This window comes from Saccopteryx leptura, chromosome 3 (assembly GCF_036850995.1).
Source record: "Saccopteryx leptura isolate mSacLep1 chromosome 3, mSacLep1_pri_phased_curated, whole genome shotgun sequence".
In the NCBI taxonomy this organism is placed as follows: Eukaryota; Metazoa; Chordata; class Mammalia; order Chiroptera; family Emballonuridae; genus Saccopteryx; species Saccopteryx leptura.
The window spans coordinates 34215843-34235220 of NC_089505.1; the positions used below are offsets into that span (position 1 = coordinate 34215843).

At 37.2% G+C, this 19378-nt stretch overlaps 1 protein-coding gene across 4 annotated transcripts in view; it reads right to left on the bottom strand.

Annotated features, from left to right (window-relative positions):
- Positions 1–19378, bottom strand: part of LAMA2 (laminin subunit alpha 2) — a 627903-nt gene that overhangs the window by 24359 nt on the left and 584166 nt on the right. For 2 of the 4 annotated variants that reach the window (XM_066373270.1, XM_066373268.1), the window contains 5 exons: positions 16293–16431; positions 14376–14387; positions 11072–11192; positions 8476–8652; positions 1244–1392 (listed from right to left, as the gene is read on the bottom strand). In XM_066373270.1, the coding sequence (XP_066229367.1) occupies positions 1244–1392; positions 8476–8652; positions 11072–11192; positions 14376–14387; positions 16293–16431 (598 nt within the window). The remainder of the gene's footprint in view (positions 1–1243; positions 1393–8475; positions 8653–11071; positions 11193–14375; positions 14388–16292; positions 16432–19378) is intronic. The other 2 variants (XM_066373271.1, XM_066373269.1) reach the window with 1 other exon arrangement.

Sequence of the window (19378 nt, forward strand, 5' to 3'; positions counted from 1 at the left end):
TCTGAAATGAGAAAATTCAGTTTGCATTTTTCCTTGGAGACCATGACTGCAATATCTGGCTATTATATTAGTAGAAGTTCTTACTTAGTCCAAATATTGATCCCTCATTTGTCTTAATCATGGTTTCTAAACCTACTCAGTTGGCTCTCTGCAAGAACGCTTAGTATGAATTCGGATCACAACCTAAGGCTCTAAAAAAATAATAATAATAAATGAGCCAAGGAAAGCCTTATCACTTACTTAGAAGATAAGAAATTCTTAAATTTATCTACACTGTTATCCACACAAGAGGATAATTAGAAAATATAGGTCTTTAATTATAGAATAGCATCTTCCTACTTGGACTATTGCTACATATTTATACAATTGTTTCTAGATGTCTTCTCTGTGTTCTGCGGTTTTATCAGATTTGATTTCCAGTTCTTCTCCTTGTCTTCAGTCTAATAAATGGATTGCCAGTCTGGGGGTCTGAAGTCTCTGGGCTTCTGTTTTCTGTTTTTCTAATTGTCCTACTAAGCATGTTACCACTCTGAGTTGTCATACAATATTTGGATAAAAAATATAGATGACTTTCCCAATAAAGTAAGTAGTAAGCTATCCGAAGATGAGAGATCAGCATCTGTTACATCCAGTTCCCGGACTCTGGGGAGCAAGTGCTCTGGCGGGTCAACAGACGCAGCCTCCACACACTGATGGCCAGATAGCAGCCTTCCTCTCTCCCTCTTGCTCCCTCATGAAACCCCTGCGTGGGGACTCCACACACCCTGGAGGGGGACCTGGAAGAGGCACGCACACACCTGTGCTCAGTAGGCCCTGCAGCTGCTGCACGCAGCGTCTCTGTGACAGGTTTCTAAGCAGCTGCCATCACTGCTTTGGAGCCTGAATGAACCAGCAGCTGCCCAAGGCTGCGGGCTCCGGCAGGTCGCTGTGTGCATACCTTATTTGAGAAGGGAATGTTTGAGAGGTGCAGAGGGAGGATGTTTCTTATCTACAGCTTCAAAAGATACATTTGCTTTTCCCCAGAGTGGAGAGGAGAATGGCACAGAATAAAAATGTGAAGAGTCGAACTCCTAAGGGCCAAGGTAAATGAGTTTCTGAAGTACGGAATGGAAAGAAGAAATTAAGCTACTTGATAGTTTGGCAACGCATCACATGTCCACGCACACAAAGGCGCAGCTGGTGACTAATACTGCAGAGGGGTTCCCGTTAGCTATGACAGTAGGTTCTGTGGGGCTATTGTTACCCTCTGGTTCTCTCCACGTGAACGGAATGTTCTCTCCCATCGTGAAACAGGCCTGGCTCTGGTTTGACAACAATTTTCCTCATTGTTCTTGTGCCCAAGGAGAGGTGCACTTCCAGACGGCCCCTGTTCAGGAATATCGCATAATAGGCCTGCAACAACAAAGCGTGATTCTGGGTTAAAGAGGATCTCATCCGTGACTTCGCGTTAGAGGTTCTCCGAAAGAACCGCACACTCATCTGCTCTGATTCTCACCTGAGAAGTTAAGAATCAATATTTTCTTAATCACATTATTTAAAGCAGCTGGAAATAGCTTTTTAATGGTTTTCCATTTTTGCTAGTTAGATGATGTGGAACGTGGGGGCTGTAACATAGCCGGTCTCTGGAAAGCAGATTTGTGATGCTCGAGGGAGCATGCTTGTATGGGGACTTTAACTCTCAGAACCCACCAGGAAACAAAGGGTGTCAACAAAAATTTCCCTCCCTTATATTCACAAGTAGACAGGCAGCTTCTGGAAATCAGGTCTGCCTCCCAACCTCATAGCATTTTGAATGTTTAGACTTCAATTTGTTCTCTGAGCTGGTGGAATAGATTGCTATCACCAATATGTAACTTGTCTCCCTCATTTAGAAAGAAGGAAGACAATTTTTCATCCACAAACATGCCTGCTTTCTCCTTGCTGTTACTATAGCAACCAGTATGGCTTTGCGATCAGATTAGGAGCCCCAGGGAGCCTGAATGCTTTCCCAGTCCCCGAAGCTGCTTCCACGTGTGCTCCGTTGCTTGTGGAGCATGAGGGCACCTGCTGCACAGTGATCACTCGGTCCCCCACGTGTCACCTGTGGTGGTGGAGACAGTTTAATCAAACATTTTGTCTCCACTAATTGACTAAATTGTCTATGTAGCTGTGTGCCCAACATAAAATGTCCAGAGGATTGGATTAGTGTTCAACATCCATCAAAGAGGCCACTGCAAACTACTCAATTAAAATTTTCTTAGCTGATTGATTGTTTGATGTCTCAAACCTTTTTAGCAGAACTTAATCACGAATAACCTTATGGGTATCAAAGCGGTTAGCTTGGAAAAAAGAAAATGTGTCAGTGCAATCAGCATTGATTCTATAACAGACATGAACTATTTAACACTGTTTCCTCTTTTAGATAATATCCATTATAAGACTTTAATAGCTAAATATTCATTATTATTAAAATGTTGAAATATTAACATGTAATTTCTAAGTTACATTGTAGTAGAATACTTAACATTGTCTCATTTTAAGTGTTTCAATAGGATCATGTTCTATTTTAAGAACTATCCTGAAAGCTGGTGATTCAAGTCCATTTGTTTAGTCCTGATGAGGAGAAATTTGGAGCTAATCACTGGTACTTAAAAATTTGACAGGCCCTGGCCGGTTGGCTCAGTGGTAGAGCGTCGGCCTGGCGTGCGGGGGACCCGGGTTTGATTCCCGGCCAGGACACACAGGAGAAGCGCCCATTTGCTTCTCCACCCCCCCCCCCCTCCTTCCTCTCTGTCTCTCTCTTCCCTTCCCGCAGCCAAGGCTCCATTGGAGCAAAGATGGCCCAGGCGCTGGGGATGGCTCCTTGGCCTCTGCCCCAGGCATTAGAGTGGCTCTGGTCTCGGCAGAGCGACGCCCCCCCCCCCCAGGGGCAGAGCATCACCCCCTGGTGGGCAGAGCGTCGCCCCCTGGTGGGCGTGCCGGGTGGATCCTGGTCGGGCGCATGCGGGAGTCTGTCTGTCTCTCCCTGTTTCCAGCTTCAGAAAAATACAAAAAAAAAAAAAAAAAATTGACAAATATCCTTTAGTAGAAATCTATTTCAGAATGTTTGATCTGGTCCTCCTATTATTATTATCACTGGCTTATGATTTGGAATAGTAAGAAAATAATTAAAAGGTAAAGAATTTAAGGATGCATTTATATATGTATGTGTGTGTGTGTGTGTGTGTGTGTATATATATATATATATATATTTAAGTTTTCTGAAGTGAGAAGCAAGGAGGCAGACAAACTGCCACATGTACTCAATCAGGATCCCTCTGGCAAAGCCACAAGGGGGCGATGCTCTGCCCAACTGGGGCATTGCTCCATTTCAACCAGAGTCATTCTAGCGCCTGAGGCAGAGATGATAGAGCCATCCTCAGCGCCCAGACCAACTTTGCTCCAGTGGAGCCTTGGCTGCAGGAGGGGAAGAGAGAGAAAGAAAGAAAGGAGGGGGGAAGGATGGAGAAGCAGATAGGTGCTCCTCCTGTGTGCCCTGGCTAGGAATCAAACCCGGGACTTCCACATGCCGGGCCAATGCTCTACCACTGAGCCAACTAGCCAGGGCCAGGATGCATTTATATTTTTAGGTATTCGGTGCTCATATGCAGTGAGGAATGAGATAAAATAATACTTCTTTTTTCTCTCTACTCTTTAAAAATTATTTTTATTATGACTATTTGATACATTTCTCACAACATACTGGACATGCATCACAATTCACAATTCAGTGAATACCTGAAAATCTACCACTTAGATTAAAAAACAATACTTTTGCATCTCCTCTGAGATTCTTCCCAGTCCTATCCCCCAGCTACTTCATCTTGGAGGTAATTCCTTTTTTGTTTTTTTTGTATTTTTCTGAAGATGGAAACGGGGAGGCAGTCAGACAGACTCCAATATGCGCCCGACTGGGATCCACCCGGCACGCCCACCAGGGGGCGATGCTCTGCCCATCCGGGGCATCGCTCTGTTGCAACCAGAGCCAGTTTAGCACCTGAGGCAGAAGCCATGGAGCCATCCCCAGCACCCGGGCCATCTTTGCTCCAATGGAGCCTCAGCTGCGGGAGGGGAAGAGAGAGATAGAGAGGAAGGAGAGGGGGAGGGGTGGAGAAGCAGGTGGGCACTTCTCCTGTGTGTCCTGGCTGGGAATCGAACCCGAGACTTCTGCACGCCAGGCTGACGCTCTACCACTGAGCCAACCAGCCAGGGCCAAGTTAATTCCTAACATGAATTTTATTCCCTTGCTTTGTAAAAATTGTTACTATTATTACTTGGCTTAAACAATAAAACTTTATTTTCTCGTAGTTCTAGAGGCTGAAAGTCTGAGGTCGGGGTGCCAGCCTGGTCATGTTGTAGTGAGAACCCTCTGTCTGGCTCGGAAATGGCCACCTTCTCATTGTGTTCTCACTGGGCCCTTCCTCAGTGCCCGTACTTACAGAGAGAGTCTTCCTCTTTGTTAACTGAGGTATAATTGACATACAACATTACATTAGATTAAGGTATACAGCATAATGATTTGATATTTGTATATATTTCTAAATGATCACCACAATAAATCTAGTTAACATTCATCACCATACAGAGTTACAGAATGTTTCTGGTGTCTGATGAGAACTTTAAATATCTACTCTCTTAGCAACTCTCAAGTATGCAATACAGTATTACCGACTAAATTTGCCATGCTGGACATTACATCCCCATGACTTATATTTTTTTAGATCTAGCAGTCTGAACCATTGGACCCCCTTTACCCATTTTGCGGCCCTCCATCCTCTGCCTCTGGTGACCACCAATCTGTTCTCTATACCTCTGAGCTCATTGCTGTTGCTTTGTTTTGTTTTAGATTCAGCATGCCATTGAGAACATACAATATTCATCTTTCTGTCTGACATATTTTACTTAGCATCATGCCCTCAAGGTCTGTCCATGTTGTTGCAATAACAAAATTTCATCCTTTTTATGGCTAGATAATATTCCTAAGAACAAATATACACACACACATGTGTATAATGGCAATAGGTGTGTGTGTGTGTGTGTGTGTGTGTGTGTGTATACACACGGGCAGTCCCTAGGTTACAAATGAGATAGATCTGCAGGTTTGTTCTTAAGTTGAATTTGTATGTAAGTTGGAACAGGTATATTTATCTATTTAATGCAACTTAGACAGATGTCTGTCTTACCATAGTATTTATTTTACCTTTCTGTGCATATAAATACTTAAACATTTTCAAACCTATAGAACCTATCTTGTTTGTAACCCAGGGACTGCCTATAATGGGAATGTCTATATAAAATAAGAATATCTATATTTATATAATAGGAATATCTCTATATATGGGAGTATAGGAGTATCTATATATAGGAATAGCTATGTATAAGAATATCTATATCTAACTATATATGCTACAACTTTTTAACTATTCATCAGTGGGTGGGCGCCTAGCTTGCTTAGCTTGCTTCTACATCTTGGCTATTGTAAATAATGCTGCAATAAACATAGAGGTGCATATATCTTTTGAGTTAGTGTTTTTATTTCCTATGGTTAAATATTAATAAGTAGAATTGCTAGATCATATGGAAGTTATATTTTTCATTTTTTGAGGAGCCTTCATACTGTTTTTCATTGTGGCTGCACCAATTTACATTCTCATTTGTTAGTGTAGATTTTATTCCCTTGCATTTTAAAAATTATTTTTGCAAAGTCACATGAATATTTATAAGCAATATGTTGGTTAGAGTTACTTATATCAGAAATCTATAGAAACGATGTCATATAGTATATTGTGCATTTAAAAAAATTCTAGCTAGTTTCTAAGATTCATCCATGTTGTTATGTTTAGTTATAATTTATCCACTTTTACTACTCCTTAATATCCCATTATGCAAAAGTGCCAGAATTGATCTGTTCTCCAGCTGATGAACATTTATTAGAGTTGTTTCCAGTTTTTATGCTATTGTAAGAAATGCTGCTCTGAATATTCTTGTCCATGTGTCACTGTGCACATGTGCAAAAGTTTAGGGCTAGACTTAGGAGGGAAGTGCTGCCTTGTAGAGTGTGCACATGTCAACCTCACAAGGTAGTGCCATATTGGTTTCCAAGTGGCTGCAACAATCTACTCTTTCCACCAGTGGTGATTAAAGACTCCCTTTGATCCACATCTAGCCATTACTTGGTATTATCTTACTTCTTAATATTTTACCAACCAAGTAGGTATAGAATCCAGGTTTGAAATTGCATTTCCTTCATTACAACTGAGGATTTTTTTGCGTCATTCATGTTTTCTTCTTTGAAAAATGGCTATTCAAATGTTCTGTCCATTGTTGTATATGTTTTTGTCTTTTTCTTATTAGTTTGTGAAAGTTATTTTAATATTCTGGTTAGTAAATTTTCTAGGTTATGTATATTGTTTCTCCTGTGTTGTTTGGTGACCAGAGTTTTACTTTTAATACAGTTGAACTTGTTTATAATCCACAATCACAATTATAAATTTATTATCTTGTTTTGTTCAGTAAATTCTTCCCTTCCCCAATGTCAAATACTATCCTTCTACATATTCCTCTAAATTTTTAGTTTTCTTTTTTCACTTCATATTAAATATTTTACTTTATGGAGAATTTATTTTTCTGTTTGGTGTAAATTAAAAATTATTTTATTTTTTCATATGGACAGCTAGTTGTTCCAGAATCATTCACTGAAAGGTCCACTTTTTTCCTTAATGATGTATAGTGTGTATAGTGCACCTATTGCAAATGCTGTTTTCATGTATACTTGGGTATATTCTGGACTCTATTCTGTTCCACTGGCACAGAATTATTGATTATTTAATATCATACTGCCATGATTCAAAACTCTAGCTCCTAATGTGCTGATAATCTGAATAGACGGCCCCCACTTTATTCTTCTATTTAAGAAGTCTCTTGGGATTTTGATCCAGGATATAAATTTTAAAATTAGCTTGTCTAATTCACAAAAATATAAGATGTACTTTTATTTAAATGGAATGTACATTTTGGGTAGAATTAACATGTTTTTAACATTAAACCTTTCCATTGACATGTTGAATATGCTCATTTATTGAAGAACTTTAATATTTTAATAAAGTTGTATAATTTTCTCCATAAAGGTCTTATATTTGTTTTGTTACTTTTATTCTTAAATTATATACTTGTTCTTGTACTATATATACCCCTTTTTCTCCTTTTTTGCACTGGCTATATGACATGTGTAGTAATAATATTCATCATTTTCTTGGGCTTGATTTTACAGAAAATATTTGTAATGTTTTCTATTAAAACACTTATGTTTTTTTTTTAAGTTAGAAATGAGTGTTAAGTTTTAGCAAACATTTTTCTGTACCTATTGAGATGATTACATGATTTTTATATTTTCTACTATTAAACCACCATTGCATTCCTGAGATATCCCAGTTATATATTTTCTACTATTAAAGCACCATTGCTTTTCTGAGATATCCCAGTGACTCATGGTTATACATCTTTGGATTCTATTTACTAATATTTTATTTAGGCTTTTTTTTTCCGGGGACAGTATAAGGCTTATTACATAATATAATATTATTGATTACTAAGATGTTAAATGCTAAAAGTCACTTAAAAGACATGTATAATCACAAACAATACAAGCTGGCTTACAAAATGCATGCAAACTTAAGCTTTCTATCTTTTGTCATGGCAGACGAGGTAATTCCACTAAACCCTTTCATTGAGAAAAACTAAATTAAATAAAAAAAAAAGATATTTTTAAAAATATGATTAAAAGTAGTGAAGGAATATCAAAACAGTAAGGAGTTATGGTGTGTAGATTTGGGCAACTACGAGATAACTTTTAACAGAATCAGATAGCTAGGGTGTATGAACACTGAAGTTTACACCTTAGAGAGCAGACACTGTGTAGGCTTTATTTTACATCACATGGGAGACTGAGCCTGGACTACGTCCATGCCTGGCTTAGCTATGCTTAATATGCCTTCTTCTACCTCAGGTCCATTCTCTGCCTTCTTTGCACCCAAAGAGGGTGGAGCAGGTTAGGCTCCAAAAGACTGCATCACGTTGGCTAATGAAACTGGGAAATTGATTCTAGAAGAAATTTAAATTTAAGAACCTAGATGAATATCTAGAGATCTGATGAGGAACTAGACTTAGAGACAGAAGATTAATACATAATTTGAATATCTTTTAAGCTTTCTCTCTTTCTATATGCATTATGATAAACCCATATGAATTATAGGTGCAAATATAGCGTGGCTGAATTGACCAACAGGAAAATTCTAGCAGAGACAATTGTTTTTAGAAAATGATAGTGGACACAAATAATGCCAATCTAAAAATACAAAAGCAATTAATGAACCCTATATGCCTCACTAACTTCTTTCTAAAATATTTGTTTTATATAAGCATTAGGGAAAATACATGATTAACCAGGTGTGAGAATACCTGTCCAGTTTGCCTTCGTTTTCTCCGCGGTGGTACTGGTGTTCCTCCACTTCCCAAGAGAATGATCCCAGACTCATTCTTAGTGCTGAAGGACAGGTTGATTTCTGTACCTACATCAATGGACACAGGGACAAGCTCCACAAAACCGGGCTTGGGGAAGCTAACTGTGTAAACATTCTGAGGGTGAAAGGAAAGAAGACAAGAAAGCATTAACAATAAAAATTTAAAAGAATTTCTCTGTCTCACTCACCTTCCTCAATGTATTCAACGTTATAAAAGACATGGCATTTTTAGAAATCAGGACAATCCACAGTCTTAAGGAGAGCTTAAGAGCAACTAGAGAAATACCATTTCCAGCTTTAACTTACATTTTTGAAGCAGTTTCTGTTAAAATAAACATTCTAAATATAGAAGATTATTATCGACAGACACATTTTTGTTTAAATCTATCTTGCTAAATCACCCTTGAAACCATGCTAATTAATCCCTTGAATACCCTCTATCAACTGTTTGTTTATATATGTTTTATAGCTGAATATAACCATGGCGTTGTTCTGCATTCTTCCTCGGTGATGAGTCCAAGGTAAAGATGTTCATTGCCAGCAAATGTACAAATATACTCTAATCTAGAAGAATTTTAAATATCAGATAAAAATCTAACACAAGTATTTATTTAAACCATCCAGTTTTCTTCTCAAAACAAAAATAGTATCATTATCCTTGCTGATAATTACAATCAAAACAATAACAATTTAGAAAGTAAGAAAGTGCAAAAGGGAGAAAGTAAAATTCACCCCAACCCAAAGCTGTGTAGAAACATACAGCTTTTTATCATTCATTCATTCATGCATGCATGCATGCATTTATTCATTTATCTTTTACTGGTTTGCCCACTTTCTCTCTCCTCTTTTCTCTATTTACACTGAATCACAATGGGCACATTCACTTGTAACTTTTTGTCATTATGTATGTGGGGGATAACTTTCTGTCAGTAAACATAGATCTAATCATTATTTTTAATTGCAGGAGGGCATTCCATTTATGAATGTGCTAGGATTTATTTAAGCAAACCCACAAAGTAGAATATATACAGTACTTAAAATGCTCATTTTAAAAGTCCTGGATTTTGTTGGAGTAAAAGTAAGAAATGCTTTAATGCAGGGTATTGGTCCCCACGGTACTTCAGTCCCAGGTAAATGACATAAGTATTGTAAAATATATAATCTATTTTCTATTCCAATTTTCAAGTCATAGAGTTTTGGATAGTTCAGATAAAACTACTGTTCAGACTTTTCAATATTTTTCTACCTCATATTTTAGTTGCAAAATAATTCCTGGTTACTGAAAAGTGCCTTTATAGACGCATCATTTCTACACAGATAAGCCGTTCATTTTCTAGACGGTTTTCCATCCTCATGTATAGATCTTTTGCATGTGAATGAGAGTTAGCCTTTGGAAGATTAAAATTCTCAGTAAAACTTTCTTTAAGAGCCCAGTCTGGATTCTTAGAGATTCAATCCTGGATGTATTTCCTTTCTTTTTACCTTATTCCCGAACTTCTCAGGGTAGATGTCTGTGGCTAATTTAAAATTAGAGCCCATAACTATGCACAGTGAAAACCCTGAAAGTTCTGTTCCAGCCTTTAAACCTGATAGCTCAGTGGAAGATGCACTTTCTCTTTTCCCTTGTTCTCTCTTCATTTCCTATCATAATGCTTTAAAACAATTTTAACTGCAGGAAGCAGCTTGAATGAATAGTTGTGTCATATCAGGGCAATTAAAATTTTATAAGAATGATATAGTTAATTTTTTTTGGTAAACAAACTCATCTCTTTTAGAAGTCTCATAAAATTCTTACTAATGTTTGCTAATGATTGCTGGCATCTTGCTTATAGATATTTTAAGAGAGCAGAGCTGGGACCTGTATTTCTCTCTCCCACAGGCTGGCCCCGATTGAAGAATCAGGGCAGAACAGTCAGGTGGAATCAGGGGGCTGCTGGGCTGCTTTTACAACAAAGACCCTGAAGATAGCTGATGACAAGGGACGTTGCAGTCATGTTAAAGATAAGACTTTATAGAGGGTTCCAGTCTGTACCATTTTCAAGGGAAAGGAGGTTTGACCTCCAAGCTGTAGACAAAATGCTATGCAGTAATGATCATGGTGTATGTTATTACTAGCTATTTGTGTAAACTCCTAACACATTCCAGAAAAGCTATATGCAATTTATAAAGATAAAATAAATCTAAATAGATGACAAAGATGAGAAAAATGGAAGAGTAGTGTTGGGAAGGAAGAAAGAACCAGGAAAGAGATTAATATTAAAAACACATTCTCTGAAATACTATACATGTGGGAAATTGGTTCACAAATTTGGTTCACAAAATGGTCTTCATAATACCATTTCCTAAGTGCAGTTGATTACAGTAGTTTACAGAAGTGCTTCAGTCTTGCTGTATTATCTACCCATAGATAAGACTAGCATCAGTAGGAATTTCAAACATATTAACAAGGGACTGGTCCTTGTAAGAGCACCCACAGTAAGAAAGTGAAATCTGATATGAATGTATATTTAGGAAGCCAATGAAAACAAACCAACCTCCAGCAAACATCCTTTGGTAACACCAACATAATCAGGGCTACTGAGGATATTATAAGGAGTTCTTGAAATTTCAATATCTTTGAGGCAGCCAGAATATTTCTTCAAATTTACTTCTGGCCTGTTGAAAAGGTACATGAGGAACAAAAGCAACATTATTAGAGCAAGGGCCGTGCAGTGTGTGTGACTACTGGACACAAGCCACACAAAGCGGACGGACACACAGGCAGGCACGTGTCTCTCAGACTCTGCACCTGTGTACACCTGTGCCCAACAAACTATGCTCTCACCTCTACCGCTTGGGCTATGTGGATGTTAACACCATCCTGAGAAGGAATCTTTATGTAAGTAGTCTTCCTCTCCTTTTAAATAATACCTTTACCTAACGGCATTTAAACATGACAAGGTACAGGAATTAATTAACATCTTATGTTCTTCATATGCATGATAAACTCTATTTCTTTTTTTCACCAAAGAGTAGACAATTGTGTAAGCAGAATAATCAAGCCACATACCAAAAAGGTTATGTAAAACACTGCTTAAAATTTAGAAATAAAAAACTGTAAACATTATTTTAAAAATAAAATATTTCTGTCATCGGGACTTTTTTTTTTTTTTTGGTGGGTGGGTATAGCTAAAGAGTAACAAATTATTATATTTCTCTTGAAAGCTTTTCAACTAAAAGTCTAAAGAAACATTCTTTTGGACTACACAGCTTATAAAAAGATACTTTAAAATTGGATTTACAGATTGACCCCAAGGTTCTTACTCTATATTGAAGCAATAAAAAATAAAGCAACCAAGGGCATAAAACACACTTTAATTTTTCCAATAAAGTTGGAAATGGATTCTACACCAAGATGACACCTGAATGTTTACTTTTAGCATATTACTTTTCAAAAAGGGATAAACATGCTAGTACATAGTAAGTGCTCAAAAAATATAAACTAGCGCCTGACCAGGTGGTGGCGCAGTGGATAGAGCATCGGACTGGGATGCAGAAGACCCAGGTTCGAGACCCCGAGGTCACCAGCTTGAGCACGGGCTCATCTGGTTTGAGCAAAAGCTCACCAGCTTGGACCCAAGGTCGCTGGCTCGAGCAAGGGGTCACTCGGTCTGCTGAAGGCCCACAGTCAAGGCACATATCAGAAAGCAATCAACGAACAACTAAGGTGTCGCAACGAAAAAACTGATGATTGATGCTTCTCATCTCTTTCTGTTCCTGTCTGTCTGTCCCTATCTATCCTTCTCTCTGACTCTGTCTCTGTTAAAAAAACAATATGTTATAATAACGAAACTTCCTTAGTTAGTATATAGCAGTGCTGTCCAATAGAACTTTCTGTGGTGATGGAAATGTTCTGTTCTGCATTGTTCAGTCAGTAGCTACCAACCACATGCTGCTATCAGCACTTGAAATGTAGCTTATGTGAATAAAGAACAATGAATATCATTATTTAATTTTATTTAATTTAAAGTTAAATGGCCAGTGGAATCAGTGGCTACTATATCGAACAGTGCAGGTCTACAGTACTAAAAAAAAAAATAATTACTTTTTTTTTCATCTATAAAAGCTGTTGAACAACATCAAAATATTATACTCACTAGGATAATAACTAATTCTCTCCACACTGTCCCATGATGCCAGGATTCCCTTTTTGGTCTTAATAAAAAACAACAACAACACATGGGCATGAGGAGAAGCAGGCGGGAAGTAAACCCTCCACTGGCAGAGGGTATCAGATTTATGTCATGCCAGGTATTTGTGGTTTATTTCCCCCTCTTTCTCTAGAACTGTTTTATTTTCCTTTGTTTGTTTTCCTTTGTCCTAAGGTCTTCTTCTTCTGTTCTGTTAGCTTGTTATTATGTAGAACACGCCCAGCTGGAGGGTGAAGACCTTGCTTATATTCTTACTGTGTAAAGGGGGCAAATGGGGGAACTTCATTTGTAGTCTTCATTTCTTTTCGTATTTCCCTTCAGAGGAAGACTGACTTATCACAATTTTTCAGAGGTCTTATCAGTAAAAATAATCACTCCTACAAGTTATGTACTTCAGTGTTTTGTGGAAATATGAAGAACCATTTCCAAACACAGTGATTTAGCAAGCTCGGTGATATGAAAATCACAGGGGGAAAAACAGTCACATAGAGCGATCAGACTCGTTGTGGTAACCACAGGCTTCTGTTTCCTCTGTTTGCCTCAAGGGCAAAATGACAAAGCTACATGGTGTCTCTCCAGAGTTGTAGGAGCAGGTATGTCCACTGAACACCAGCCTTCGCCCTTTGGCCGTCTCAGCAAACAGCCCGACTGGTCTCATAACTGTATCATGATAAAACAACTCTGGTTGTTTATTTTTACACTCTTATTTCTACATAGTCTAGTTTCTTGTATTAAAAGTCTAGTCTTTGCTTTAAAAATTTCTTGGATCGGTTCAGCTTCATTCTGTCCTTTTCATGAGTATGGCACAGTTTGGCTCTGAAATACCAGAACGCCTTGAGTTCTAGCCAGCGTGACCAGCCTGTCTATCTCCCGAATTTGATGGGCCACCAACAGAGGCCTATTGCTTACAGCTTCTGTTCTATTGCTTCCCTGCAAGTGGGAATTAAAATACTCCTGAGAAGCTAAGAGGACTCTTCACAAACTTCTTCACCATTAATGGAAACACTTGTTGGCAACAGTATTTCCAGAGATGCCTTTTATCTGGCTCCGGAGCTAATTCTAAATAAACATGGCAATGAGTAAGCAGCTTTGCCAAGAGGTGCAAGGGCTGTATAGACGTTTGCATATTTGCAGGCTTGCTAAAAGCACCAGGGTAGTGGTAAGCATGTGGGAGCACAGGTTTACTGTTCAGCAGACAGCGCGGTACTAGAGACCCGAGTCAGGGGATCAACCCAAGAGACTGCTTTTGTTCTCTTCCCTAGAACTATACTGCTCACAAAAATTATTAGGGGATATTTTATCTCTTCATATTCATTTTGAAATATCCCCTAATTTTTGTGAGCAGGTAGATAGTGACCTTTTGCACATGTGCTGCTAAATTTAGGCACTAGGGGGCACTGAACAAATAAGCAGAGCAAATCTGCCATGGCTGGTGAAACACACCCGTTGCAGCCCAGTTGATGGTGGGTAAGCAGCAGTGTCTTTTTAAGCAAAGGGCAGCATGAGAACTATCTCAGAATGCATTACTTGCTCATGAAACATTATGGATGAAGCTGCACAGTTGTCGCTCTGCTCCTGTACTGCTGTTTTACGTAAGAAGCCACATTTACCCAACCCATGCACTGGAAGAAGGCATGCATAAATTTACCTTGCTTTCATACTTGGTCAAAGGAAAAAGAAAAAAAAAATCACAATTTATTTATAATTGCATTTTCATTTAGTAAAAGCAACATCATAAATCTTTCTATAAAGTATTTCACAGGGATCTTTCAAAGGAAAGGAATTTAAAAATCCTCAGAACAGAAAACAGACATATGCCCTTGACCACAGTGTAATTAGAATCTGAAAATGACCATTTCCCAGACTAGCTTACAAATACTGTCTCTCAAAAAACTGGAACTTAATATATGTAAGAATAATTTATGTTTACCACATCTTTTGAACTTTATCATATCAAGATCCTGTGTGTAGGTAAAATAACAGCTAATCATGAATGCATGACTCCTTTATTAGTCACAAGCATAAGTCTAAAGGTTGTTTTGAAATAATGTCCCATAGCATGAAAATAGTAAATTTATGAAATGCTGTATTGTGAAAATAAAAACATTTTAGTAATAGAGACTCATTAGCTATGTACTCTGAAAACTAACACTTATATTCATCTCTGCAAAGTCAACATATACATCTTTGTAAATAATTCCTAAAAATCATGGTAATTAAAACCAAGTCTTTACTAGAATAAACAAAGCTATGTTTGCATAGCCTTATTCTGACTATATTTAATTCACTCATAGAAAATTTAGTTAATGATCTTGCAAAGTAAATATTAGACTTGAACAACTGCTGGACCTCTAGCATTCAGATGGTGCCTGACACTGAGCAGATGCCCAACAAACACTTGTTGAATGTTCAATAAATATGTCACTATTCAAGTACATTTGATTTGCAATAATTTTCTTGACTAGACACTTTTAACCTGATAATGTAGATAAATATAGAACCAGTTTGTGTGTACCATGAAGCTAATCAAGTTATACCCTTGAAAGACTAGGAATTAATTACACAGTTGCCTGGTCTATAAGTTTAGACACAGGGAGAGGAGTAAACCTCAGCCTGTATGCTAGCAGTCATAAAATAAGACTGAAGTTTCATTGCTCATTTGGACAATATGTAAATAATTGACCATAATACATTTCAGTTATTCTTAGATCCCTTCAATTGCAACATGTCTTCTTAGAGTAGCAATACCTAAAGAGGACTTTTTAACCATTAAAAACTAAGCAAAACAATTCAAAAATTAAAAACATTTAATTTGTATTTGTAGTAAAATGCTTATGGTTTAACCACACAAATTCATCCCATTTTATTAAATTTAATGAACATTTATTAAGTACCAACTACCCTATAACTTTTCTTTATGTTTTTATAACATGCAGTAAATTAAATGCCACATTAAATATTTTTAACATTTTTTTAGTCACTTCTATTTCTTTTTTGAATTAACTAAACTATGAGATCAATATATCTTCCTATCCTGCAATAAAAAAAAACATGTAAAATAAAGAAAGGTTGGCATGGGCATGAGAATTACTACTATGGCTTTAGTATTAGGCATATGGGAAATCTCCAACACCCATCATCATGCTGATGCTTAGCAATAAAATAGGTTATACTCACAGCATCCTGGAACACTGACCAGTTTTCAAACACTAAGCAATGTCAGTGTGCCATTAGCTTCAGTGAATGTGCAAGGAGAACAGCAATTACAAGGTCCACATTCAACTGTGGTTTCCACCTTTAATTACTTACATAATTCTTTTCATTATGTGAATATAAGAAAAGCAGTAATTCCCATCCATCTCTTCAGAGAAGATATCAAATTAATCCTTTGGTTTCTAAATGTTGGTGTTGTTCTAACATGCAACATAATTTTTTTTTTTATTAGGCCTTTCTGTAGTTGAAGATTATGTGACATTCCTGTTGTAATTAAACTTCAGAACTTTAGTGAGCATAGTGGCCACTTAATTAAAACTTAATCCTTAGCTCTGAATATACACAAAATTACCTCAAGTTTCTCAGCGTTGGCAGACCACCAAAATATATTTTGTCATCTGCTTTCAAGTCAAGGCCAAAGTTGTTACCAGAAGACACAGTTGCTATGGTCTCCTCCTGGTTAGTATCTATATCTATAATTGATATGTTGGCTGTAAAAGAGAAAGGGAGTTTAATATTTTATTTGAGCAATAACAACCACATCTATATCATCATGGTTACTTCAAGATAAACTCACTTTCATTTTCAAATTAACATTGACTTTCTCAAGCACTTGTCCTATATACAACCATTTAATAATTGCAGAAACAAAACACCAATAAAATGTGCTATTAAACTATTTATAAAGAGAATATAAAAATGATATCCTGAACACCAATGAAGGCAAACTAATCAATATAAAAGAAGTCTAGATAAACAAACATAAAGAAACATTGGACATGTTTTCTGTAAAATAGATATGTTGTTAGAAAATAAAATATGATAATTAACTAATACTAAGGTAAATTTCTAATTAGGAGTTAGATTATTAATATACCAAATTTGCGGCTCCTGTACATTTCAATGAGCAAAGAAATACTGGGGCTTCAGCTCACCAGTATTGTGGATGGGATGGTTGTACATGGGAGTGGAGAGATGGGAACAATTGATTTTCCAAGATGTTGGGGACCTCATCCATTGTCAATTACACTTTAGATAAAGGATGCTTTGTGTTGTGAGAGAGGCGTAATCCCCATGCCATACTGCCTTTCTCTCAGGCCTTAAAGGTATTTCGAATATGATGAGTATAAGAATTCAGATATTGAAAGGGAAAAAGAGAGGCACTTCTTTGTTTAAACTGCTTTGTTCAGCAAATACATAGATGGAAACCCCTTCTCTCATTGATTTTCCCCCTTTATTCTGAAGAATCAAGCTAGGCTCCTTCTGAATGATGTTATTTTTCACCAAAATATTTGCTTAGGCTCAGACTTTAACAGCCTCACATACTGTATTTTGGCTTCATGATGCATATTGAGACATTAGTTCATTAACATGATGGTTTGGCCTCCAAATCTTTGCTTGATATAGGATCTCAATTAGAAAGGGTCTGAAAATGGCCATTTGAACTAAATGAATTATAACAGCATTTGTAAATATTTATTTTTTTGGAAAGCTAGTTTCTTGAATGTTCCTGACTCAAAAAAATATAATGATCACTGAATTAAGAAAAATTAAATTTATATCTCAGTTTTATGGCTGCCTGGATCTTTCAATATGCAGGTATGTAACATAATGCTTTAACAGGGACATGACACAAGAAATGTTTTCTATATTTATTTGACCACGGAATGAGGAGCCACTGCGCCACTTCAGCTACAGGTGTTGTAAAGTACCAAAAGCTGCAGAATTAATATTAATATTTTAAGAGGCTTGAAGAACATTTTATTAATTTGGGTTAAGGTGTGCAGAGAAATTGTGAGAATAGTCCCTGTACTGTGTGATTGGCATAACCAGGATGGCCCTTGGCATTGTATTGTAAATGCAAAGGGGAGGAAAACATGGATTCCCTGACATTCCACCACACCTATGGGGAAAGGGGTGAATGGCTAGCCAGGTGCAGGAAGAGAAAAGCCAAAATAAACCTTTTCTTATAGCAATGAGCCATTTGTGGGTATTTGTCCCCACAGAAACTACCTCTCCTATGTGAATGCATGTGGTTAATGTGTGTGACTCTGGACGGAGATGGCGGACAAACATTAGAGAATATAGGAATGTCTTTTAATATGTAAAGGACATCTTTCTACCATTGTATTGACTTGTAAATTTTGTTTTCTCCAAAATGATGTATGGCTTGCAAATTGAACATGGTCCTATCATGTTAAAGGACATATGACTATAACCAATGGTGGTAAAGGGCTCCTAATTACAATTTTTGCTTCTGTACTTCCCACTTGCAAAACTATAAAAACTAGGTAGAACAAAGGGCCAGCGTGCTCTCCCTCAGATTTCTGTCGGAGTTGCCGCCGCTTGGCCAAGCTAGATAATAAAGCTTTGGTGTGTAATCAACGGACTTTGTTCATGTTTTCAATGTTTCGGGTCCCTCTGGATTAGGCTTAACATGGAACATTAGTAATTTACCCCGACACATCATCTTTTAGAATAGTGTTCTTTAGAAAACAAAATATCATACTCCAAAATTCCACTGTAATCTGTCACCCAACCATTACAAATGGAAGTATCTTCAATGAAACCAAACATAAATGCCTTTAAAAGTGACCAAAGTAAAATACTCGGACCTATTAAGACCTCATATTCTCAAAGCAGAATTTTGTAAAAACACACAAAGCAGAGAATCCTAAAAATAGCTGTCTCATTAAAAATAGTTAGCAAATTAAAATTTTAATTACTTTTATACACATTAATTTTATACACACATAGATTTTTTGACCTGACTGAAGGTTTCATACAGGGCTGTTTACTGGAACATAAAAATAGCCTCTTTCTACCAGACCAGTACATATTTTAACAGTGTGTGTGAAAATGAGATTCCGCCTCTATCTCAGGCAAGCCAGTAACTGGAGGTAGTTTTCTTCCTTATCCCTGAGTGAATATATGCATTTTTAGAAGTCATTCTAAGAAAAACTGATTAAAGAGCAGGAACACAATTGAATTGAAACTCACTGGTCCAAGCGCTAACTCCAGCAGAGAGACACAGCATGGCATATTTTTACCAATTTAAAGAAAGGATTTACTCTACCCTTCATGAGTGATCGCCATGGAGTGGTTACTAAAATGAAGTGCTTAGACTTGCTTTTATTTCTTGCCCTATTTCTTTCCCTTACAGAATAGCTATTAACACAAAATTTCAGTGTTGATGAGTTCAGACATCATTTATGGGTCAGCAGGGAAATAAGAGCTTTATTAAGTACTGGACACTGAGTATGGGCTTACCCAGCATTTTATAATCAATGCTGAGTTGTTATAATGAATTGTTTTTACTTTAGTACATCCTTTCTTCTCTCTGAGTCCACTGGAAATCTAAATGATCCTTATCAATCTGGTGTCCATCTCCACGCAATCTGGCAAACTTCTGTTGGTAGTAGGCTGTGGTTCTACTAA